At 40.2% G+C, this 26,679-nt stretch overlaps 1 protein-coding gene across 1 annotated transcript in view; it reads left to right on the forward strand.

Annotated features, from left to right (window-relative positions):
• Positions 1 to 2,110: 2,110 nt before the first annotated feature.
• Positions 2,111 to 26,679, forward strand: part of MRC1 (mannose receptor C-type 1) — a 108,032-nt gene continuing 83,463 nt past the window's right edge. Inside the window, exons 1-4 of the mRNA XM_036097070.2 lie at positions 2,111 to 2,317; positions 14,517 to 14,918; positions 18,554 to 18,727; positions 22,804 to 22,968. Of these exons, the coding sequence (XP_035952963.2) occupies positions 2,257 to 2,317; positions 14,517 to 14,918; positions 18,554 to 18,727; positions 22,804 to 22,968 (802 nt within the window). The 5' untranslated portion in view covers positions 2,111 to 2,256. The remainder of the gene's footprint in view (positions 2,318 to 14,516; positions 14,919 to 18,553; positions 18,728 to 22,803; positions 22,969 to 26,679) is intronic.

A 26,679-nucleotide genomic window follows, 5' to 3' on the forward strand; every position in this document is an offset into this window, starting at 1 on the left:
GTGGGACAGTTGGCTTCCTTTTGTTTCAAAGTCACAGATTTACCACTGATCTTGGTTGGCCATGTGACAGACACATTTGTGTAATTCAAAAAACCTTGAGGGTGAGTATAGAGAGAATACAATTACATTTTCTTTGCTTCTGAAATTGATATAAATCCAAATTAGGCAAAATTTTTTGAATTTATATAAATTATTTACATTTAAAGGCCATGAATGATTCATTTAAAATATCTTTTTTGTGTGTGTGTGATAAATCAGTGAAACAGTATTTCAGAAACAACCATTTTGTTTCATCTGTTTCTTTTTTTTTTTTTTTTTAAGATTTTATTTATTTATTTGACAGAGAGAACACAAGAAGGGGAAGCGGGAGAGGGAGAAGCAGACTCTCCTCTGAGCAGGGAGCCCAATGCGGGGCTCAATCCCAGGATCTGGGGATCATGAGCTGAGCCAAAGGCAGATGCTTAATGACTGAGCCACCCAGGCACCCCTCATCTGTTTCATAACCAACTTTGTCAGTCAAGTCTTAGCTTAATGAAAAAAAACCCCAAACTTTTGTCCTGTGTCCTACATTTTTACCGCCTTTTGCATCCTGTCTGAATAATCTTAAATTTAGAATGTTTAAAAAAAATTCAGTAAGCAGACTATATCACATTTCTTCCTAGGAAGCAGTTTATAACTTTTATAACTTTCACAAAAATGGTCAATCTTGGGGCTCTCCACTTGATGATAAACTACTTATTTAAAATTTCAAAAAGGGCGCCTGGGTGGCTCAGTCGGTTAAGTGTCTGCCTTTAGCTCAGGTCATGATCCCAGGGTCCTGGGATTAAATCCTGTGTCGGGCTCCCTGCTCAGCGGAGAGCCTGCTTCTCCCTCTCCCTATGCCTCTCCCCTCTCCTCCACTTATGCTCTCTCTCTGGCTCTCTTTCTCTCTCTCAAATAAATAAATAAAATCTTTAAAAAAAATTTTTTCAAGAAAATGCAATGTTTCTAGCAGCTTCATTTTGAATTGCTAATCTTTACCACATTCTAGGTGTGGGTTGGCTATCTAATTACTGATATCCGTATCAAGATATTCTTAATCCATGTTTTACTTCTGAAAAATAAAAGTAGATGTTTAGGGGTTCATATTGTGTTTAATGAACACTTTTGTTTTTATTTTTATTTATTTTTAAAATTATCATTATTTTTTAAGTAGGTTCCACACCCAGCATGGAGCCCAATGCAGGGTTTGAACTCACAACCCTGAGATCAAGACCTGAGCTGAGATCTAGAGTCAGACGCTTAACCAACTGAGCCATCCAGGTGCGCCAATTTTTGTTTTTAAAGAAAGAATTACACCCATCATGTAATGAATATACATCCTTGTGACAAAATGAGCAGATTTTCTCCTCTAAGAGGACCTTTCTGAAGTTGAAGAAAACCAGTATTGTTGAGGCTGGGCATCAAGGATCTTTTGTCACTGTTTTCTATGTTTTTCTGGAGAACTTTCTAGAGAAAGCCTTCTACAACTTTCTGCTTCCCAGCCATGAGGAGATTCCCTTTTAGGTTTAGCCTCTTACTTTTCTTCTGGCTAAACGAACAAAGCTCTGTGAGAACTGTGTCTTTTGAATCCAAGAAAAAAAAGGCACTCCAAGCACTGAATATAGATAATGAAGGGAATCAGTTACAGCCCTTAAGAAAAGGTTTCCAGCATGAAACTGTCCTTTTCAGTGCCTGCCATTTCTGTCACTCTAGGTTGGGGTTGTCTGCTGAGGGACCATGGGTTCAGCTGCTTCCCAGAGGGAACCCGAGCTTTCCAGCCCAGGTAATGGCCTCCTGCTTGCTCTTCACACAGCCCCTTCTGAACCAGCCCTGAGGCAAACAGCTGTTTCACTTCTCCCCTTCTCTGCAGGCCAGCCTGTCTCTGCGTTTCTCACCATCACCCTTTCGCCACCCCCCCTTCCTCACGCCTCTCCCACATGTGTCCCTTTCTTCCCTTCCTCTGTGTCTGCTCTTCTCAGAAGTTAGCTTACAAAGCAAAGTTGTAACTTTGAATTCCTGTTTTTCCAACTACCCTCATGTGACAGGATATCTCCTTATTGGAGGTTTTCCCTAATTTCAGAAGCCCTTTAAAAGTGAGAGCTTCCTCCACACCTCTTTTCAGCAGGGCAGCTCTGAGAACAGAGTAGCGGAAGGGGTGATTGGGTGCCTGCATTGTTTTGGTTCCTTCTTACCCCCTCCTCTCCATCAGTGCAAGCGAAGGATAAACTCTGGGACATGAGGCTGTCCCTGCTCCTGGTTTTCCTCTCTCTCATTCCGGTCGCTGTACAGCTGTTGGGTAAGTTGACTGAAGCGGAAGCTTTCTGACTTGGGGCCTGGGGGCGATGGCACACCTTCCCTTTTGGGTCAAGGTTAATGGATTCCTTTCAATACCTGTGGTGAGGAGGAAAGCAAAAGTCCCCTGCACCACCGGCTCTGTGGGGAAACCGGTTGCCTCCTCCTGGAAGCCAGGGACCAGGAGTAGGGAGGCTGCTTCTCAGGCCAGAGGAGCCACCTGGCCCCCAGCCCCACAGAACCCCCGTCTCCTCCTGACTTCTCTCATGTCCCATTGTTCCTTCCCTGCTCTGTTCTTAGAAGCATTTCCTCTGTAGTTTGTGTGTTCTGGTTTTCAATTCACAATATTCCTGTCTAACCACCAAGAAATATCTTCTGAAAGTTTTTGGCCAAAAGGAGGGAGGCACTGTTGTCTTTCTTCACGGTGGGTCTAAGGATCGGATCATAAATGATCCTCCAAAGATGGATTCCATGAGATTTTCACAATGCGTCTTTTTCTGTGAACAAACTTTTTAATCATCCGTAGTTTTTTACAGCTACAAAGTTCATCCTTATCAGTATTCTAAGTTGTTCAAACTGACTTACGCTTGTTTTCTTCCTCTTCCCCTCCCCGCCCCTCCCCGAGACTGATGATTACTCAGGAGGAACAGATTCACAGCTTTTCAATTCTCAAAGACGTTGTTGAGTCTCTCTTTTCTAGTTCTCTAGACTCAACCTATTTAACTTCAGAAAGAAAGTACCTTAGAATTTTCATTCCCTTTTTTTTTTTTTTTGAAACGAGATCGAAGGGATCTCAACTTTGAACTTTTCATTCCTGATCCCCCTTCTTTTCTCCCAAATCAGCACAGGTCATCTGTGTGCAGTCTGTGCAAACGGCACTCCATACTCTCCATGTAATGGTGGGGGCAGGACTGGGAGCACAACAATAACACAGAAACGGCCACCACCAGGAGACTTCCAGAGAGGGTGCAGACCACAGAAAACATTAAATCATAATGAGCATTAAGTAGCAGTGATTATATGGGGCACCTGGGTGGCTCAGTCAGTTAAGCATCCAGCTCTTGATTTCAGCTCAGGTCTTGATCATGGGGTGGTGGGTTCAAACCCCATGCTGGACTCCATGCTGGGTGTGGAGCCTACTTAAAAAAAAAGAAAAAAGAAGTAGCGGTGATTATAAAAGCACAAGTGAAAGTCCCCTGCCCCTGCCAGGAACTTACTCTGTGTTGTAGTTTCCCTGTTCCTAAAATGGGGAGCATAATGTTACCTGCACCATGTTTTTGCAAGATTCAGTGAGTTACAAAATGGAAAATGTTTAGAACATAGTGTGGCCCATAGGAATTGCTTCCTAAGTGCTAGCTATTAAAAGTAGTGACTTCTTGTTCCCACAGTAGTAACAAATTATCCAATAAAAGCAGTATATTAAGCATTTAAAGGAAAGATTTCCCATTAAAGGAGAGATTAAGCATTTAAAGGAGAGATTTCCCAAGAAAGCATGCTGAGGTTCTTGGAGTCTGAAAAGGTATTTTGCCTTATTCCTGATTACAAAGCCTATCTCTCAGTGAGTAAGGGGTGCTGAAGGAGGAGATGCTTAATCCAAATGGGAGAAGACCACAGGCTGATGTTAGACATTAACACAGTGTTCATCTTGGAAGTCTGTCTTGTGGCCCCAAAGGTTAAAACTAAAACCAATGAAAATCTAAGAGTTGTACTGTCTCAAATAGAATAGTCTGCTTAGGAGTAAGTTCCCTGTCACTGGAGGTCTTCAAACAGAATCTGGATGAACAGTTCAAGGGCTCTGTGTGGGACCTGGATTCTAGCCCAGGCAGTCCAATAGAAACATCATTGGTTACATTATGTAGCCACACTAAAAAAAAGTAAAAAGAAACAGATGACACTGATTTTATGAATATATTTTATTTAACCCAATATATCCAAAATACCTCTAGTGAAGATTAATCAGTATAAAATGTATTGGGATATTTTTACATTTATTTTTTAAAAGTTAAATTTTCAAAATCCAGTGTGTATTTTGTACTTAGAACACATTTCAATTCAGACTGGCCTCATTTCAAGTGTACAATAGACCCTTAGGGCTAATGGCTACCATATTGGGCAGCATAGATACTAATTTTCTTCAAACTGACTCTTAATGTTCTGGGGCAAGAAATGTTTCTCAATTTGTTTAGGAAAGTTTCCCTCCTTGAGACAGCAGGATGCCTTACTCTGATGAATGTCTTCCTCTTCATGGGCATAAATATGGGGGAAGCAGGGAGGTGCTGAAGATCTGTTTACTCAAGGAATAAAAAACAAACAAAAACATGGGTGAGGGAGCCCCTTCCGGAATTTTTTTCCTTGAGAGCCTATAATTCTGATTTTACCTCTTTCTTGGTACTTTGTTACTTTGTAACTTAGTACTAAGTACTAAGTAACTGGTACTTAGTAACAAAGCAGTAGAACAAAGGGTATATGAATTCCCTTACCCCCTGTACTCCCTGCCCTGGCTCCCGACCCATCAAGAAAACCCACAGAAAGGTCTCCCTACTTTCTGTGGTTTATTTTTTTTTTCAACCGAGAACTCTTTCTCCCACCTCCCCGAGCGCATATCACATCATCAGCACTGTGAGCATCCATGTCATACCTCGAGGGGCCAGGAGGCCAAACTTAAAGGGGAGGGAAGTTCTCACCCTTTTCTTGCCCTGCTATCTGTTAGCAAGAAGAATTCGATTTCAAACTACCAATGTGATGTCACTGGAGGCAGAGTTGGAAAAGATGCCAACAATAGGACCTCACTAGCCAGTGAATGTAAAACAAATACAGTGAATTTGATCTCTGGCACAGTCTCATGCTGCATCCAACCTCCATGTTTTATAGGTAAGAACACTGAAGTCCTGACAGGTTAAGTGATCTTTCCAGAGTCTCACAACTAGTTAATGGCACAACACATTTAGCACTCAGGACTCCTGACTCCCAATAGAGTATTCTTTCTGTTAAACAGAAGCAATTCTTTTTTTTTTTTTTTTTTTGCTGAATGAATGATTGGTTAATACCAATCTAGAATTTCTTCAAGAAACAATTCCCCACTGCCATTCCCTTCATCATTTTAATTTTCATAAAATTTTCCTTATGATATTTCTAATTTTCTTTATTTCTAGTCTCTTCATTTCTTCCTTTACATATGACTTCTTTTAGATGCCGGATTTAAGACATACTTTTTAAAGTTATTGAGCAAAACCAAGTTCTTGTCATCTTTCTTTTTTTCCATTGTTCTTATATTTGTCTATTTTTTGTGTTATTGTTCCAAACTTCATCTGACTTTTCTGAAATTGAGAAATGGAGATCTGTGTATGTAGGATATTGCAGTTAAAGATAAGATGACAATTGCTTTGTTACATGACAATTCAGTGCCTTGTGAGGGTGCTGAACCTAATTTCTCAGTAGGAGGAGTCATCATTGGTTAAATGTGAACTTTACAGAGTCAAATGTGCTCAACCTCAGTTAAAGACAAAGACCCTTGTCTTCAAAAGGGAGCTAGAGAGCACAGGCATCCTTCAACACTCAGATCTGGCCGGTGGGACTGGAACATGAGCAGCTAAGGGAGAACTAAGAGGTCACCCAGGCCACAAGAGGAGTGTAACAAAAGAAAGTAGCTTCTGAAGTAGCATATTTCCATGGCAGAAAGGGAGTCAAACTGATGTCAAAATGAGACCACTAATGTCCTCTTGCCTCTTGGCTACCATCAAGCATTGTTGGATGGAAACATCATGTGGTTAGTTTGGTCCATAGAGGAGACTAGTGGAAATCAGTCAGAACAAAAGTGAGGGTAAAGCAGGTAAGAAAGCAAGTACCCTTTCAAAAAGAATTGAAACTGACCTTGAAAGGAGAAAGTATTCGAAGACAAATTTGTCCACTTAAAAACCAAGCTAAAGTCACAGAGCCCATTCAGATCCTTAGTCCCATTCATTAATCATCTTCAGATCCTTAACAATAGCCCCATGAGGTAGATGTTACCATCCACATTTTACTGCATGAGAAAACAGGCTCAGAAGTCAGCTAGCCAATAAGGACCAGAGCTGATTCTTGACTATTGTCTTCTGGCTCTGAGGCTAAGAGTTTGCCAGTTGGAGTGTGTTGACAAGGAAAGACATAAAATGAGTTCAAAACAACAGTACGTCAAAGAAGGACTTAGTCCCTCTATTTGTGTCAACTGTTTAGACTTTTCACTCGGGGAGGAGAAGGAGGGCATTACTCCTGGAATGTTTACTATATGCAAAATGATATGCTGGGTGTTTTATATAAATTATCTCATTTAGAAGTTCATAGCAACTCTATCATGGAGCATTATTATCCCTATTTTACAGATGAGGAAATCGAGGCAGGAATGATTAATTTAACTGAGCAACACAACCAGCGAATGGTGGAACCAGAATTTGATCACAAATTTGCTGACCCCAAAGAATATACCTTTCTCCACCACATTAACTGGTCTCTAGAGTTTGGAATCTCTGGAGTCTCCACCATCTCTGTTCTTCTGTTCCTGTCTCTGAGCTGCAACAGCTCTATTTTCTCTAGTCTCATCCTCTTCTCAACCATTCCATGCTGTCTTCAAGACTGATTTTCCCAAATTAATGATAATACTTAACATGTAGATAGCAGTTTCTATGTGTCAGGAACTGTTCTCAGTGCTTTATTTAGATGATCTCATTGAATCCTCACAACAACCAGCAGGTCCTATTATTTTCCCCTCATTTTTCAGATGGAAAAAAGGAAGCACAGAGTGGTTTAGAAACTTGACCAAAGTCACACAGCCAGTGTGATTATGTCATGATCAGATGGACACGATACATAAAGATTAATTAGGTAGTTAGCATGACTGTGAGGGGAAGAAGGAAGAGTGGTGGAGGTCAACTTCTTACCTACAGATTTTGTTTGTTTGTCCTAGAATTGGGGGAGTGGCTGGCATTCTGAGGTTGAAGATCTAGGAGAGAAAGGAAGGGAGAACAAGTGGAGAGGCAGAAGGGGGTAGAATCCAGGACCCAGGTAAAGAGATCAGCAGACTCAGTAGGGAGACCTACTGAGATGGGAGTGAACAAACCCAGGAAGGGTGTTGCTGTTCATATCTTTAGGAAGGGAGACAGGAAGTTGGAGAAATTCCTTACTCCTGCCCTCTCCTTTCTCCTGAGGTCATAACCCCTATTGGATTCACCCTTGGACCTCCCCAAACAGCCAAATGCAGTGACTTAAATTATTAGGTTCTCTGAATATTTGGTGAATAAATGAAGGATCAATGTGAAAACTAAAATAACTCTCAATTTTTCCTTTATTCTTCTGTTCGACATTGCCAAACCTAACACTGTGATCCTTAGTCTGCCCTCCACCCCCGCCCCCAGCACTTGGCATAGTTTTTTGCAGGTACTTGGTGCATGATAAATATCTGCTTTTCACTTAACTTTAGTTCTTGGAGGACACCTATGTAGGTTTTACATTCATTTACTGAGGCTTTAGGGACAGAATTCTTGGTTTGGGTTGTTTAAGACACTATCTCTGACAGTGATTGGAGTGAAGTAGTTCACGTGGGAAACAGTCCCAGGAAACACTGGCAGAGGAGTGTGGAGGTGAGACTGGGAAGGGGAGGAGCCAGTGACCACTGTGGACACCTGGAGTTCAGCCCTGCTGGGGTGCTCTGGGTGACAATGTAGACTATGTGCCTCAGAGTCATCCCACTCAACATGGCAAGGATTGGGGGTGTTTATTCATCAATTGCTATCAGTCAGTGGTGAAGGGCTACTCCAGGGGGCCTCCATTCTCTGACCTTTCTTGTCTTCGCGGCATGTAGGCACAGGGTCCTCTGATGCGCCCCAGGCCCAGAGATACTGTGCTGACATTGAGGAGTGGGACTCATAGGCACTGAACTGGCAAAAGGCAAGAAGAAATAAGTAGAGTTCTGGCAGCATCTGCTACAAAATATCCACTTATTTTCCTCATATCCAGCTTCTCTGTCTTGCAAAAGATTGTTTTTCATGTTAGTAGATCAGCATTTGATTTATCGATAGTGGGGAAAGTCTACAAATGTATAAGGAAATAGAGCACATAATAGTTCTATCTCTAGGTAGTCGAATTTAATAACCTCATTTTCTTTGCTAGTCAATTTAGAAATTTAATTATTTGCTCAATGTTATGGAAAAACTTTAAACTGTTAAAATATGCTTAAACGAGTATTCACCCTCATGGGGTGCCTGGGTGGCTCAGTTAGCTAGGCATCTGACTCTTGATCTCAGCTCCAATCTTGATCTCGGGGTCGTGGGTTTGGGCCCTGAATTGGGCTCCTTGCTGGGTGTGGAACGTATTTAAAAAAAAAGAATATTCAAACTTATGTTATTGGATATCTAATCTTCAGTTATTTTGACTTGAGATATTGAATTGAAACTTACTGCTTCTTTCCTGAGTGTATTTTGACCTTTGAGGTTTCTGCCTTTGAATTAACTACAGGTGGTAGGAGCTCAGTGGGGCACAGAAGTTGTCTCTGGTTTGTCCTTGCAATATCACCTACACAGCACCTGCACATATTTCTTGAAAAATTAATACGAGATGAGGAAGATAGAGATAAGATGGAAGAAGGGTCTCCTCAATTCTATAAATAAATTTCTGATGTGTAAGTATTTAAAAAGCAGAAAGAAAAACACACATTCAATCTCATAATTGAGATGGCAGAGAAATGAATAGAGCAATTTCATTGTCCTCATTTGTTAGCTTTGTACGGTTTCTATTGTAATAACATAATTAGTATAGACAGAGAACAGAATGTTTATACATAGAAAACGTTGGTGTGGTTCATAGTGGCGAAAATACCACAAGTTGCCTTTCGGTCAAGGCCTTGAATCCGTTTCAGAGGAAGAAATCAGAGACAACTGCACAGAGACCATGATAAAAGGAAAACTCCGTGTTGATGAGTGGGGGAGAGGAATAGTGGATGACTGGAATCATAAAGTGATAATGTTACATTTCCTTATATTGTCTAGCAAAGACAATATCAAACTTGCAGTGCTCCCTAATGTCAAAGATAAATAAAGGAAACCAGAATAGATAAGGTTGAATTGAAATAGAAACTTTTCATTTCCAAGTACTCCTTTATAAATATTTATAAATTGTTCTTTGCTAAAAATAAACTTTTAAGGGAAGAGGCAACATTAAATACACCCATCATCATTCATCTGTTATTAAATAAAATAATGCATCTGGGTTATTCGTCAAGATGCTTCAGATTAAATTAATGTTCTTTCATTCATTCAACTAATATTTGTGGACAGACTATTTTGCTCCAAAAAGAGAGGATACAGTCCTGAACCAGAAAGATTAAGTCTTTCTACTTGTGGGATTTACATTCCAGTAGAAGGACATGGACAAAACATAACTAAATGATTTTTTAAAAAGAATATATTTTAAGATGGTTATGAATATTATATAGAAAATAAAAGAGCAAAATTTGGATAGTCTGCTCACTAAGGAGTTGACACTTGAGCTGGGACCTTAAAGAGCATTCCAAGAAGAGAGAATTTGAAATATGAAGTTTCTCAAGTGGAAATGAAGTGTTTGAGGAACAGAAAGGCCTTGTGGCTGGAAGGTGGTGGGTGAGAGCAGGGACAGGATCATGTCCCCCCCAGGGAGCTAGGATGTGGAGGTTGATGTTTTTCTCTTGTGTACAGTAGCACACTCTTGAAGGATTTAAATTGTTGGGAAAATATAGTTGGGGCACCTGGGTGGCTCAGTTGGTTAAGCGTCTGCCTTCAGCTCAGGTCATGATCCCAGGGTCCTGGGATCAAGCCCCGCATCGGGCTCCCTGCTCTGCAGGAAGACTGCTTCTCCCTCTCCCACTCCCCCTGCTTGCGTTTTCTCTCTTGCTGTGTCTCTCTCTGTCAAATAAGTAAATAAAATCTTTAAAAAAAGAAAATACAGTTAAAAACAAAATCTCCTCCCAACTTAGAAAACCTCTCACAAAGGTAGAAGAATAAGAAAACATGTTATGGTTGAATAAGCATTCAGCCAGAATGGGATGCACATCACAGGTAATCCGCTAAAGAGCCTGCAAAAACAGAGAGAAATCTGACTCTTTTATATAGTTAAGTGGAAACAACCCATTACATTAGGGAGGTACTGCAATTTGGAGTCAGGTAGCAAATTAGACCCATCTCACCCAGGAAACTGGGAGATCAAGTGTTATCTTCTTTTTTTTTTAATATTTTATTTATTTATTTATTCATTTGAGAGAGCAAGAATGAGAGAGAGAGAGCACATGAGAGCGGGGAGGGTCAGAGGGAGAAGCAGACTTCCTGCTGAGCAGGGAGCCCGATGCGGGACTCGATCCCAGGACTCCAGGATCATGACCTGAGCCGAAGGCAGTCGCTTAACCAACTGAGCCACCCAGGCGCCCCGATCAAGTGTTATCTTCTTTGCATTTCAAAGAGAGGAAGACTAGATAGAGTAAGACTATGGTGGCTTGGTCTAGGGTGAAAAGAAAGAAAAGAATGGATTAGAGTGTATATATATTTGTCAGGGTTCTCCAGAGAAACAGAACCAAAAGGGTATGTGAGTGTGTTTATATGTGTGTGTATCCCTCTATCTATCTATCTATCTATCTATCTATCCATCTATCTATCCATCCATCTACCATCTATCCATGTATCAATCATCTTCTGTCTATCGTTTGAGAGATATTGAAGGAATTGGCTCATGCAGTTGTGAAGGCTGGTGAGTCCAAAATCTACAGGGGTAAACTGGCAGGCTGGAAACTCAAGAAGGAGTTGATACTGCATTTCAATTCCAAAGGCAATCTGGAGGTAAGGATTTTTCCTCTTTAGGGACCTCTGTCTGTTATCTCTAAAGGCCTTCAACTGACTGGATAAGGCCCACCCACAGTACTGAGGATAATCTACTTTACTCAAAGTCTACTGATTCAAATGTTAATCTTATCAAACAAACGAATGAACAAACAAACCTTTACAGCAACATCCAGACTGGTGTTTTTGTTTGTTTGTTTGTTTGTTTTAAAGATTTTATTTATTTATTCATGAGAGACAGAGAGAGAGAGAGAGGCAGAGGGAGAAGCAGGCTCCCCGCAGAGCGGGGAGCCCGATGCGGGACTCAATCCCAGGACTCTGGGATCATGACTTGAGCCAAAGGCAGATGCTTAACCATCTGAGCCACCCAGGTGCCCCAGACTGGTGTTTGACCAAATATCTGGGTACTGTGTCCTAGCCAAGCTGACACATAAAATTGTCACAGTATATTTCTGGGTAGAGCCAGGAGATTCTGCTTTTGTTCTAGAAAGTGAAGGAAAGCTGGGTATCCAGGATGTCCTAGGTTTTTGGCTTAGGGATATGAGTGGATGATGGTGCCATTAATGAAAAACAGAAGATTGGATGTTTGCTCATTAAATGCCATGATATTTAGAGAAAAATTAAGATGGAACTGCAGATGAAAATAAAGTACATGAAATAAAAGTCAAATAAGGATAAAAAATCTCTGAAGGAAGAACACTATTTGTGCATGAAAACTCTCAAGCACCTTACCTTAAATGGCTGGTGACCAATGGGTTATATGACTAAATTTGGGTGATGAATAAATGTCGGCTGTTCAATAATGCTGAAGTATGAGGTGGAAGATATTTCTGTTGATGAGATGTTACCGAGCAAAACTATCTGAAAAATGGAAGATAAGTCTAGATAGGAAAACAATAGGCAGAATAGCAAGGAAATTAAATGTAAAGGGTAGTATAGTTGAGTTTACAGATCTATATGACAAAATTTTCAGACTTCATTACCCTTTTAGATTAGAAGAGCCTAGATTTACATTTGTGTGTGGTAAATGATCACAGTAATTGGTTTTTTTTTTAACTTTTTGTTTTCCTATCTACTGTGTTTTATTATGAACAAAACAGCATATTTGTAATCTTTTAATTTTATTGCCAATGCAGAAAGTTACTCATCTTGTCACACTATGGCATGAGCAACAACAAGATGAGATCAAGCCGGGGAAGGAGTTCAGCTAGATGGGAGGAGCTCCGGCCGGGCATTGAACGCTGAGTTGACAGATGTCAACTCCAGAGAAGCCAACAGAAGCAGGTGTTCTGAATTGAGACTCTATTGAGTCCCAATTCCAAGAAATCAAACCAACAGAAATGAGAAACCCAGCCAAAGAAGCCCGGCTAAGATTCAAAGTAGCACCAAATTAGGAACCCAGACAGGAGGTCTCTAACAAGTGTGGGACAAGAGCAGATGCAGGAGCAGGGCAGGGGAAAATAATCTTTCAAGGCAAAGATCCATCGTAAGCCCTAAATTGATGGCCCAAGAACTGATCTCAGAATGCAATGGTGCTAACCTGACAGGGGTGTTGAGGACAGTAAATAGAATATGGTTTGTGAAAATGTTTAGTAAACGGTGAAGGACTCTGCCAGTAGTACTTTTATTACTTTGTTATATTTCACTGGGATGATTTGATTAAAAATAACGAGCTAATTTAGTCAGACCCTCGAATACCTGCAGTACTACCAGCTCATTTTGAAAGAACACTTACGTAGAAGGAATTTAGTAGATCTTCCGAGGTAATGTTTGATATTTGTGTCGTAAAATGAAAAGTACGTTCATTTGTCTATTCTTAAAAAAAAAAACAAAAAGGAAAAACCTTTACATGAATTCAGTTTTAAGTGGAAAAATATGCTTTTCAGATGCTTTTTTTTTCTTTTTCTTCTTCTTCTTCTTCTTCTTTTTTTTTTTTTTTTGGCAACAGGAAGTTCAGTTTTGCCAGCTAGCCACTGTGTACCATAAGCCATCTACGCATATTTATTTAAATTACCAGCCCCAAATTATAAGAATAAAACAACACTTTATTTGTAGTTATTCTCATAAGTATTACCTCAAATGAAATAAAAACTTGTATTTATTTAACCTTTACTGCAAACTTGACAAATTATTACACTTATAAGTACATTTTTGTATCTTTTTGTTATACAAAAGCTAGCTCGAGTATGCCAATAAAATGAAAGTTAAAATTATTTTTTTAAGATTTTATTTATTTATTTGACAGGGAAAACACAGCGAGAGAGGGAACACGAGCAGGAGGAGTGGGAAAGGGAGAAGCAGGCTGCCCGCTGAGGAGGGAGCCCGATGTGGGGCTCGATCCCAGGACCCTGGGACCATGACCTGAGCCGAAGGCAGATGCTTAACGACTGAGCCACTCAGGCTCCCCGAAAGTTAAAATTATATAACAGATACTAACTTAGCTCTAGATGCTACATTACTAAGTTATCTATTGTTGCAAGGGAAAACAAAACAAAACAAAACAAAATAAAACACTTCTCTAGCAGGGCTATTTGGAAAGCATTTAGTTCAAAGATTTGCTGGACATAAGGGTAAAATTTCCTAAAATGAAATTATCTTTTAAGTTACAAAAAACCTTGCTAATGTTATAATTAGAATAATTACATGAGCTTCCTCTATCTCAAAGAGAGTAGGGATGAATCAGACTTCAAAATTCTATTCCAGGGTACACATATATTTAATTCTACAGCTTATTGTATTCATGTATAAATTTTCTTTTTTTTTTAAGATTTTATTTATTTATTTGCCAGAAAGAGAGAGAGCAAGAGAGTGTGAGAGTGCAAGCAGGGGGAGCGGCAGAGGCAGAGGGAGAAGCTGACTCCCCGCTGAGCAAGGAGCCCCATGCAGGGCTCGATCCCAGCACCCTGGGCTCATGACCTGAGCTGAAGGCAGACATTTAACCTTCTGAGCCACCCAGGCATCCCTTATATCTAAATTTTCTTTTCTCAGATGGTTATTATTTCTTTCTCTGTTCTCTACCTTTTATGTTTGCTACACTACAATTTGTGTGCATTTAAGGCAGGCCTTTTTGTAATACTCCCCCTAATGAACTAGCATGTTGTGAGGATTTCCAGCCAGTTGCTGGGGCCCTGTGCTCTTCCAGGAGAGACCTTTCCCCCCAGTCTCTCTCTCCAGCCTCAAGGACTGCCCCCTCCACCATCCCCAGCCCCTCACAGAGGGAGCTGAGCTGGCCCAGAGTCCCCTTCACACCTTCTCCTGGGATCATAAATTTTATGGAAATGGAAACATTGGGAATTTTGACCTAAAATATTCTTTGTCACATGTATCCACTTAAGCATCTTTTCTTGTTTCTTTCTTTTATTTTTTAAACAGACACTAAGCAATTTTTGATATATAATGAAGATCACAAGCGCTGCGTGGAAGCATTAAGTCCCAGTGCAGTCCAAACAGCAGTTTGCAACCAGGACAATGAGGCGCAGAAATTCCGATGGGTGTCTGAATCCCGGATTATGAGTGTTGCTTTTAAATTATGTTTGGGGGTACCATCAAAAACGGATTGGGTTGCTGTCACTCTATATGCCTGTGACCCGAAGAGCGAATTTCAGAAATGGGAGTGCAAAAATGACACACTTTTGGGGATCAAGGGAGAAGATTTATTTTTTAACTATGGCAATAAACAAGAAAAGAATATTATGCTCTACAAGGGTTCTGGTTTATGGAGCAGATGGAAAATCTATGGAACCACAGATGATTTATGCTCTAGAGGTTATGAAGGTAAGAAGCATGGAATGTCTTGACTTTCTGTCCAATTTTTCTCATCTTCTTAGTTGGAACCTAATTCAAGAAAATAAGCATATTCTTGTTTAGTCTGTGCTAGAATTATTAATTGATTATGTTTGTGTTTTAAACTATTCTGTGTTCTATGAGAAAATGACAGTGAATAAGTATAGTAAAAAGTCTTGAATGATATTTTAGCTGTTTATAATTAATAGAATGACTGCTTTGTGTGTGTGTGTGTGTGCGTAACTTTTGCTGAAGTTTTTTTTTAAACTATGGATTACAATTTTTATTTTTATTTTTTTATTTTTTAAAAAGATTTTATTTATTTTTTGACACAGAGAGATAGCGAGAGCAGGAACACAAGCAGGGGGAGTGGGAGAGGGAGAAGCAGACTTCCCGCAGAGCAGGGAGCCTGATACGGGGCTCGATCCCAGGACCCTGGGACCATGACCTGAGCCGAAGGCAGATGCTCAATGATGGAGCCACCCAGGCACCCCTATGGATTACAATTTTTAGAAATGAATTCAGAGTGCCTAAAATGAAATCTTGGCATTCCATGATCTTTTAAGTTTCTCAGTGTTTCTCTGTCACTTTATGGGTATTAAAAGACTATAATAATCAGGGAGCGCCTGGGTGGCTTAGTCGTTAAGCGTCTGCCTTCAGCTCGGATCATGATCCCAGGGTCCTGGGATTGAGCCCCGCATCGGGCTCCCTGCTCGGCGGGAAGCCTGCTTCTCCCTCTCCCACTCCCCCTGCTTGTGTTCCCTCTCTCGCTGTGTCTCTCTGTCAAATAAATAAATAAAATCTTTAAAAAAAAAAAAAGACTATAATAATCAGAAGATTAGAAAAGCTAAGAAATTGGCCTGTAAATTAACATGCAACATAGTCAGCTATTTTAGAAAGTGGTTGCACCTGTGGAGCAGAAAATAATTTTATATGAAGTTGGTTCCATAAGCTCTAGAAGGTTAAATAAAACCAGAGTATTTAGTTTTCTCTTATCTTGGCCAAATTTCATTCTCTGGTGGCTGCGCAGAGACAACACAAACAAAACAGAACTTGAAGGCTTTTACAAAGCCTCCTTGTATCAGATGATGTTATAACCACATTCCAGGTTTGGACACTTAGTCATTTGGAAGTGTTATCGAGAACAACCTCAAGGTCAGAGGAAGAGCCTGCCATTTGGGATAAGAGATTACCTGTTTCCAAAATTACTATGTTACTGAGGCTACAAAGATTGGTTGAACCTAGTTGTCATAGCTAATCAGAGCTTGGGAGTTTAGATCTTTGTGAGGCCATAATTTGTCAGCTTTCCATTTTCCTTCATTATGAAGAAGAGGAATAGTAGGCATTGAAGAGTGAGATGAAGAGTTCAGAAAGAGGCTATTTTGAGGCATTTATTGAACATAATGAAGGTTTAGAAGTTACAGGCGAGGCAGCCTAAGTAGAGTAACCTTTCAGGAGAAACTTGATGGAAAACTCTAGCAGGAAAAGAGTGAACCAAACTTGACTGAGTCAAATTCCACAGATGGGACAGTAGTCCTAATTGAGGGATTCAAAACAAGGAAGATTGGTGCTAAGACATTGGACTTCTTATTTTATTTAAAAATACACCACTGAAGTTACATAGACCCCATCCCTAATCCCCACCACCCTTTGTGTTTTCCTGCTTATTTGAGAAGAATATGCATAGGGTTTAGGATAGCGGTTCTCAAACTGTAATATGTTTAAGGATCACCAGGAAAGCTTGTTAAAAGTGAAGATACCAAAGTTCCCCTCCCACCTAGAAGCTAAATTAGGACATGGGGGAAGGGGGGAAAGTTCTAAGAATCTATTGAGTTATTTCTATGAGCACTTGGGTAGTTGGATGAAGTTGGTCCATTGACCACATTTTGCCTGCTCCCCAAGTCTCTCTCAGTACTTAAGATTTTCCTGCTCGAAGATCTAGCCCTTCAGAGTGATCTTGGAATCTACTCATTGGATTACACATTCGATCAGAAGACAATGTAGAGAAGGTCTATGTAGAGTCTGTCTCTCTAAAGAAAACTTGAGGAAGACAACTGGCCGGGGCCAGGGATTATTTTAGAATACTACTAGAATCAGAATTGTAGACTTAGAAGCATCTGAGTGTTGTCTGAGAGTTTGGACCACAGAGGAAGAACAATCGACTGCAGTTACATGACTTGTCAGTAAAGTCGCTGGAATGGAACTTGGTTCTTTTGGCCTCATCAGGGCTTTGTTAAATAAATCGGGTTACTCCTAAAAAGGCCATTTCTGACTGAGAACTATAAATCCAGCACTGAAAATTTCTTGGCTAATTTAATGAACAGTATAACTAGCCCTGAGGTGGTCTTAATAGGTTTTCTTCATATGAAGGAACAGAAACCCCAGTGATTAAGAGTGGCATAATTAAATCTAAATCCAGCATGTTCCTTATACAATATATAATTTGGGAAACTGGTTCTGTAACGTAGTGGGACAAAAGCTAGAATTGCATTTTGAAGTTCCTAACAACTAGCCAATCAATGAAAAAGTAGTTTTTCAGTAAATGAAAATAAGCCTAGCTTGTCAGGAGGATTGGTAAGTACAGTGAGGAAAGAGAAAGGAAAGGGTAAGGAACTTAACGTGCATTATGATTTTAATATATGTTAGGTATTGTGCTATATGTTTTACAAACTTTATATTGTCTAAATTGGATTTTGAGATGTCTTTTAGGGACTTTTTAAAGTCACAGAATCTACAAAATTTAATTAAGGAAAGAGTATTTTTATCTAGGACAAATTCTGAATATTAGCTGGTGGTAAGAGGCAAAATACTTCCCTATAGAAGGTTATTGTTTCCCCAGGGGGTGTCTCTACAGAGACAGAGACACTAAACATTGTGGAGAATGTGGTTAAGGGAGTGGTGTGGTTGTCAGTGGAGATATGAGCTTCTCTAATTCTTTGGCTTAAGCCAAACCATAGTCAACGATGATTTTTTATTTGTTTCAATTTTCTCTTCTAGGTAAACCCAGAGCTTCTCATTTTGCTCTGTCTGAATTCAGTTTTAAGAAAGACAAATATTGATTGTCAATGGTATCCACTGGCTTTGAGTGCTTCCTTTCCATGATGTGGATTAGAGGGTTATGTCCAAATTCTGACCCTTTCTCATTGTCATTGTGGAGGGACTCCAGTAGAGGCTGGCTTGACAGGAAGTGGTAGGAGGGGATTTCACTTTTGGCTACATGTTTGAGTCACACAGCTGTAATGCTATTTTTCATTCTAGAGATTCAATCATTCTGTAATTCCAAGCAAGAGGAAGACTTGCCTCTTCTCTGTTTCGGGGGAAATGCGGAAGTCAAGGCAGGTGTTAGTAGAGCGGACTACTTTTCCCTCACACGAGGAAAGAGGAAAATCTGTCCTAAAAGAGCAGAAATGAGGTGGCACTAGAGTTGTTCCTAACAGAGACTGCTGTGTGTACTCAGCAAAAGACGGGGGTAGAGAGAAAAAGGAAAGAGAAAAGAATTCCCCGTGTGGGGACCTCAAATGTGGTCAGAAGAGTCAGACTCCATTCTTTTGGCATCCTTCTTATTGGAAAGCCACCGACCAGAAGATTGACTGACATTCTAAGTGCGATCAATACGTCTCTTCTAGACATGTACACACTGCTGGGCAATGCCAATGGGGCAACGTGCGCCTTTCCATTCAAGTTTGAAAACAAGTGGTATGCAGATTGTACAAGCGCTGGGCGATCAGATGGGTGGCTCTGGTGTGGGACCACAGCAGACTATGACGCGGACAAGCTATTTGGATACTGTCCCTTGAAATGTAAGTAGTGTGATCACCGAGAAGGGTTTGCTACATTTAGTACAGCACCGTGGCGATAATACCATGTGTTTATTGAGACCATTTTCCCCCTCAAAGTTATTTCCCATTTATTAACTTGTCACACGCCACCACAACCCTGTGCAGATGTCATTGTCCCCACTTTACAATGGAGAAGGTGATCCATATTGGCTGAAGACCAGACACAGATCTGACGCTCAGCCCTGGGCTGCATCACATGACCCCTTTATTTCCACCAACTGTTTCTTTCCTTCAACTTTTACTGCTAAGACTGTAGGGCAAATTATACCACATATGATACAATATATACTGAATACCCCCCCCCCGGGGATTTACCTTTATTAAACCATAGATCCATAGATCAAAAATAAAACTTAAACAATGCCATAGACATGTGGTTTGATACAACAAAAGAGATGGGAGGGGCTCCTGACTTTTTGCCAAAGTAATGAAAAGGGTTCCTTTCTCTGAAAGGGATAGTAATGAATAGTAATGATAGTAAATTTAATTTAAGAATGGTATCATTTAATTTAACATAGCTCTGAATCAAATGGAAGTGGATTATTTTTATGCTTGAAGGGATTTTTAAAATGAAAACATATTATTGCAGTAATAACAAAATAAGTGGCTTTTCATGATACTGATGGGAAGCAGCCAGAACAGAAGAATTCTCCTGTGTTCTTTCCACACTCAAGAATCTGTAAAGAGGGACACCTGGGTGGCTCAGTCGGTTAAGCATCTGCCTTCGTTCGGCTCAGGTCATGATCCCAGGGTCCTGGGATCGAGCCAATGTTGGGCTCCCTGCTCAGCGGTGAGCCTGCTGCGCCCTCTGCCTCTCCCCCTGCTCATGCTCTTACTTGCTCATTCTCTCTCAAATAAATAAAATCTTAAAAAAAAAAAAAAAGAATCTGTAGAGAAACAGTGTAGCAGGTTTGGGTGCGGTGGAGGGGCGGGTGGAGGAGGGCATCAGCCTTGGGAGGCAGGCTGGGACTGAAGAAGGAGGCAAGGGAGGGGTCCTTTCACTTTCCCTGTTACCCCACATTCTCAGTCTGTGGCCAGCTATGCCCTTCCCTTTCTACCCCCTAAATTTCTTGCTCCCTGACCTCTTGCTCTTCAGACTATGGATCACAGCAGCTCCCATTTTGTGCTATTACTCAGAACTCTTTCTCCTGCTGACCTGCAGAGGGGTGGGTGCGGGGGGAGAATCTGGGTGCAGATGAAGTCTGGGATGGTTGCAAGGCCACCTGAATTGCAATAGTGTTGCTTACAACTGAGTTTTGGGGACCACACATCCACACACAATCACATTATTCTAAGCATTATTGTGAAATAATTCACACAAATATTTTAGTGTCTTGAGTTAAATCCCAAAGTCTAAGAATCATACTTATTTCTCTCTTTTGATTTATAATCCCACTTAAAATAAATTTGATTATTCAGCTCCATATATTATTGTAATTCTGTTCTGTGTGCTGTTCCTATGTTCTGGGTGAATATCTACAAAAACAGGCTTCCCATTCATGGCGACATTGCTCTCCTGTTCTTGGGTGAAATAATTATATTTGCCTCTCTTATAACAACTCTTAAAGGTCTGATTCCTGTGAAAGGTTTATAGAGGTCTGACCACTATATTAGATGTCTTTTTGTCAGAATCGAGCTATTTTTTTCCCTTAAGATGAAGCAATACTTGTTTTCCAATGATTGAGGAGTGTCTTTCACCTTTACTTAGTAGGAATTGTATTTTCTAAATCTGTTATTATGGAGTTTCTTGGGGGTGTGGATTTCGTGGGTCTAACTATAGCATCTTGCACTTAAGTGGTATTGATGAAGGAGTTGTTGGATATATGTGTGATTTAATCAATCATTAAATGCAAGACAAATGGCTAGTCACTAATCACACAAAAAAAACCCCACAAAAAAAATCTCACAACCTTGGGATCCTGAGTATTCTCTTAAATAATCTTTTAGTCTTATTACTTCTAATTTATGTCTTCAAAGCCTATATACTATATATAGTATATATATATGTATATAAATTTAAATATATATAGTTTAGCTATATATATACATAGTTAAATGTAAAAGTAAAATAACTATGGGGAATAAAAAGTTGTTTGATTTCAACGTGCATTAAAAATTTAAAGCACATTTTATACATTTCATGCCTTTCTTAAAGGGCTTTGTGATTTCCCAATCTACTTCATTTTCCTTGCTTTGTGTTCCTTTCAAAAGAACACTATTTTATATTAGCCTTAAACTAGCAGGCTTAATACAGGAAGATGAGGTACCAGTTATTGACCTAGTGACATTTTAATAATTTCACTCTTCATTGTCCTTTGCATTGTTTATTGTAATGTTTTCCTTCTGTTTAGACGTTGATTTTGAAGTATCATGAGAACAGGAAAAGGAAAAGACCCTTTCTTTCAATTCTCCATAGCTTGCAACTTTAGCTTTCCACATTAGTTATGCTGGTTTACTGCAGGAATTTGAACAATCCAGGGAGGTGTAGAGTCAGCAAGCCTATACATTCATTGAGAAATCGATTTTAATTCCTTGATCTAAAGTGCAAAATATACTTTCTTTAAATGAAGAGAAGAGTCAAATAGCATTTCCTTCTTTGGTCATGTATATCCCTCTCCTCCATTCCTGGGCAAAAAAATACCCCCCCCCCTTTTTTTGTGTGTGTCTGTGTCTCACATTTTCTACCGTATTAGACCTCCAAATTTCTAAAAATATGTATTTAAAACATCTCCATCTTCAAATAGCCCTCAAATCAGTCTCATTTGAATGATCTCACTTAATGTGGAGAAGAATCCTTTTGGATATGGAACTAGTAAGATCTCAGATCATGATCATTTAAATTGAACATTACCAATTCAAATTTATTTTTATGTAAATATATAGCAATTTTATAATGAAAACATCTTAGAAATTTCTATGTTGTTGCCTGAATGGAATTTTGATTTATTTTTCTTCCTCTTTGGTGTGCCATGGAACCACAAGTTTCATATCATAGTATGTGGTGTGTGATGAAAAAGGTCACATACAAAGATTCATGGCATAGGTTATATGCTTACGGGAAACTGGCCAACTTCTTGGCAAGTTGAACACTTACCAGAAAATTTGAGAAGTTACATGATTCCTTCTTTTCTTCACAAATAAGTGAAGAAATTATTGCTCCCTAGGATTTGTAGGTAGAATTTTATATTGTTAAAAAGAGAAAAGGGACATTTTTTATAACACGAAGCACACAGAAATACTTGATTTGTTGACTCATTTCCCAAACATCTTATAGGGAACACACTATAAATAATATTTATCCGTTGATACTATTGGCCTTTCATAAGGTATAACTAAGTTTATAGAGTGTATTGGGAATCATAAAATAGCAAAGGCAAAAATAAGCTCAAAGAATTATTTTTTACTCTGAAGGAAGAAAAACTAACAATCAGCTTCTTCTATTGCCTAGGGCCACACAGATTTAATACATCCTAGAGGTGGGAAAATGAGGCTTAAGAACTAAGGACAAAGCAGTAGTGAGTGACGGTGCCTGGATGTAGGTCCGGGTTAGCCTGGTTGGTGGTAGAGTCCATGACTTTGCCTTCTAACGCCCATGCCTTTGGTCTAAAAAGACCCAACTAGAATGTGCAGGCAAAATATCCGCTTATTGAGAGAAGATTTATACATTCTCTTTACCCTATATTTTTTTCTAGATTAAGGAATTTGGGCTGACATCCCTATTCTTAGTATTTGCATTTGCCTCACTTCCCAACTCAATTGATCCCAAACATCCCAACACAAAAGTAGGGAGACAATGCCTCTCTTTCCTTTCTTAGGCATGTGAAAAGAATGAGATGCCAGTCGATCTTTTGAAAACTCCCCCTCTTCATCAGAAAAGCGAAGAAAATCTCATAGGCACTTCAAAAATAAGTAAAAGAAAAGAAAGGAAAACAAATACGCTTCAGGCAGAAATGCTACTAGAATCGTTTAAGAAATATTTTTCCCTGAAAGTCTCTTTTATGCCTAATGCAGCCAATCGCATTTGACTTCTTTTATAGTCGAGGGCAGTGAAAGCTTATGGAATAAAGACCCGCTGACTGGCATTTCCTACCAGATAAACTCCAAATCTGCTTTAACTTGGCACCAGGCGAGGAGAAGCTGCCAGCAACAGAGTGCTGAACTCTTGAGTATCACGGAGATTCACGAGCAAACGTACCTGACAGGTAATGACGGGAAAAGAAAAGAAAGTTGTAAGTAAGATTGTGATGATTTTATTTCTGTTTAGTTTAGCTTAGAAGCAGATGGTACATGTGATTATAGACATCAGGATAGGGTCAGTCCTGAACAGATGTTACAAAGGGTGGGGGTGGGGTGGGAATGTGCCCCTGCAATGGCAAATAGGTTTTGTCTCAGGAGCCAGCTTTCTTCCATCAGTTGTAACAGTCCCCAGAAGGATTCTGAGACTTGATCTGGGCTCAGAGTAGAAAATGTCACAATCTGTAGGTGATGTTCTTGGACACGGCAAGGGGACCATGCCAGTCAGGTATTACAGGTCTAACCTGAAGCCAAAGTTTTTGCATCAGCATCACGGAAGTCAAAAAGGAGAAAAGGAAGTAAAAGCTCTTACCACGAGCAGGGGCGAGTCAAGAGCAGCTCAGAAACCACGTCCTTTTGGCTTCCTGTCTCTCAAACTCCCAGGCTGTACAGGATTTCAGGACTAATTGGTATTCTTTCCATGACGTGTTTGCTTTTTAAGCGTTTGTTCTCGTAGGCATGTGAAGATGGAAAGAACGCATGTTTGCTTGAGATGAAAGTATTTGTTGTAGCTTCTGAGATCCACACTTGGGAAACAGAGAGATTAGGAGCAGAAATGAGCAGGGAGAAAAAGCATCCTCAGGCCCCTGTTCCAGAATTCCCTTCCTCCAGTTCACCCTGACGCTGCTACCAGATTAATAGAGCTCTGATCCTATGACTTACCATGTTCAAAAACCCTTAGTGGCTTATTTCCTATCAAATAATTAAGAAAACACCTTTGCCTGGCATTCAGAGGCTGTTGTCTGTTCCCTGAATGCTATTCCCCTTCATGCATTTTGCAGTCTTGACAGAAGAGTTTTGGGTTTCTCATCTTTATCTAATACTTTCTCCCATGCCATTCCTTGTACCTGGAATTCCCAAAATTTCATACAGCTGAAGTGCAATCTTAACCATTTCTATCTGCGTTTCTCTTATTTGTTTACTACTTTTATAATAGCTACATACATTTATGTCCCACTTCCCCTACAAGACTAGAAATGCATTCATTTGTTATTTTTTGTTCATTCATTCATTCATTCATTCAACATGGTGGCTGGTATATGTGTGTGAGGTATTATGCTAGGTCCTAGGGACACAATGGTGACCAAAGCCAGTCCTGTCCTGTCTACAAGGAGCTTAAAGTCCAGTGGGGAAAACAGACATAAACAAGAAAACAAACAGATAAATATAAATTTTAGTAAGTGCCATGAACAAAGCAAATGGAAGGCTGTGTGGAGAATGGATTATAGGGGCAAATAGCTGAAAATTGGGAATGTCTTACGAGTATTTATGCTCCCCAACCCCCAAAGAGATTCACATGGAACCTTCCAAGGAAGAGAGTCTCAATGAATGTTTGCTGACTGACAAATGATGGTGGAGCCCAATGAAAAGAATTATTTAGAAATTCAGCCTCATGTGTGGACAGGTGGTCAGTTTATGGCAAGAAGACAGTGCCGTGGTTCTTCAATGTGAAGGTGCTTATTAATCACTGGGGAGCTTTGTTAAAATGAAGATGCGTGGGCACAAACTCGAGAGATGCTGGATCAGTAGAGATGACATGGGGCCCAGGAAGCTGCATATTGTCCACCTTCCAGGTGCTTCTGGGGCAAGTGGTTGAGGGAGCACCATGTTAGCACCTGCTGCTCAGCGCTGCCTACACATTCCAACCGACTAGACCCCAGGCAGCAGAGTGCAGGAGTAAAGGGAGTCAAGCCTGGAGCCACACTGCCTGGGTCTCAGCTCTCTGATGCTGGGAAGCGTCTGAGCCTCAGTGACTTCATCTGTTAAAGGGGAGAGTGTGTGAACCAATACGATGGCTGGAGCGTGTCCCCACCTTGGCCTCTTTTTCTCTTTTTGGGTGATACTCTTTATTAACCAGACCATGTTTCTCCTGTAAGTTATTATTATTTTTAATTGAATTTGCAGATGTTTATTGCAATGTCTTTTTGGAGAAAAGAAGTAACACACATTTATTCAGCACAACCTTGTGAAATCCATTTTTCTATTCTTCCCCCCTCCCTGAGGACCAAAGCACGGACTGCTCCACTGTAATGAAATCTTTCTTGCAATAGTTGGGTGCCAAGTTTAACATTTATTAATGGTCTCCTTTCAGTAGAGGCAGCAGTTGACCATTTTCTTTCCATTATTGTTACCGAGACTGACAGGAGAAAAGCAATCTGACCTCACTGTGTATTCATAAACTCAGAGAAGGAATTATGCCTCAAGTCTGCTCAATTATTCTGTTTTGTGTTGGTCTGGGGGGGCCTTCCTAGGATTGGGGCATAGTATCAGAGTGATTAATATTTATAACCATGTCTAAAAATAAGGACAGAAAGCACGGAAAGAGACAAAACTAAATTCATGTAGATGACCAAGGAAGAGAAAAGATGACTTAGGACAACCCGGGTCTTTTCTGTGCATGCTGACATGGGTGAGAGAAAACTCTGTCAAAGTTGAGGTGGTTTCTAAGTCAGTGAGAGGAAGACGAATATCATAGGATTTCACTCATATGTGGAATCTGAGAAACAAAACGAACGAGCAAAAGGCAAAGGAGAAAAAAAGAGAGAGAGAGACAAGCCAAGAAACAGACTTTAACTACAGAGAGCAGTGTTGCTGGTCACCAGAGGGGAGGAGGGTGGGGGGTTGGGGGAAATAGGTGATGGGGGTTAAGGAGGGCATTTGTGGCGATGAGCAGAGGGCGATATATGGAATTAAAATAAAAACTTAAAAAAAAGTTGAAATGGTTTCAGTTGGCTTTTTTTTTTTTTTAAGGGAATCTGTTTATGGGTTGTATTCTCTTGACTCTTCCAAGTTTTACTTGTTTTCTGACTTTCTGGAAGCCACAGGACAGAACACAGGTTACTTTTTACCTGCCTTCGGCGGCTGCCTGGAGAAAAGGGGTGAGGCGGGTGGAACAGCGGCTCCAGCTCCGGCTGCAGAAAATGCTTTCCTAATTAGCCAGTGCTATTACTGCGTCCTCAGGAGCATAGACAAGCACTAAGAGATTCCGCGGCCCAGTTCCCCTCAGATACGTCTTTGAGTCTTATCTAAGCCTCCGGAATTTTAGTCAGCAAATTTTAACTGAAATCTGGACAAGAATGATTTCACTAATGAGATTTGTAGTATTTCCTGCTTGTCTTTAAGTCAAAAATATCATGCTTTAGGGGGGAAAAAAAAGCCTAAAGGGGGAATTCATAAAGTGAAACAGAACTTTGGTTTTTGGAAGGAAGATATTCATGACTTTCAGGATTTATTGGGATGTAGTGGGGAAGAATCTAGAAAATAATGGTGTGAGTGAAGGATTGTGATCTATACTCCCTTTGGGGAAATATGCCACTAAAATAAAAAATACATACCCATAAATAGTTATCCTTTTAAAATAAGATTTATTCTATGTGAGTATTGTGAGCAGTGTAAATATTTTTTTAGCGAAATTAGTCAATCAGAGAAAGACATTTATTATATGATCTCACTGATATGAGGAATTCTTAATCTCAGGAAACAAACAGGGTTGCTAGAGTGGTGGGGGGTGGGAGGGATGGGGTGGCTGGGTGACAGACATTGGGGAGGGTATGTGCTATGGTGAGTGCTGTGAATTGTGTAAGACTGTTGAATCACAGATCTGTACCTCTGAAACAAAT

This window comes from Halichoerus grypus, chromosome 6 (genome assembly GCF_964656455.1).
Source record: "Halichoerus grypus chromosome 6, mHalGry1.hap1.1, whole genome shotgun sequence".
Taxonomy (NCBI): Eukaryota; Metazoa; Chordata; class Mammalia; order Carnivora; family Phocidae; genus Halichoerus; species Halichoerus grypus.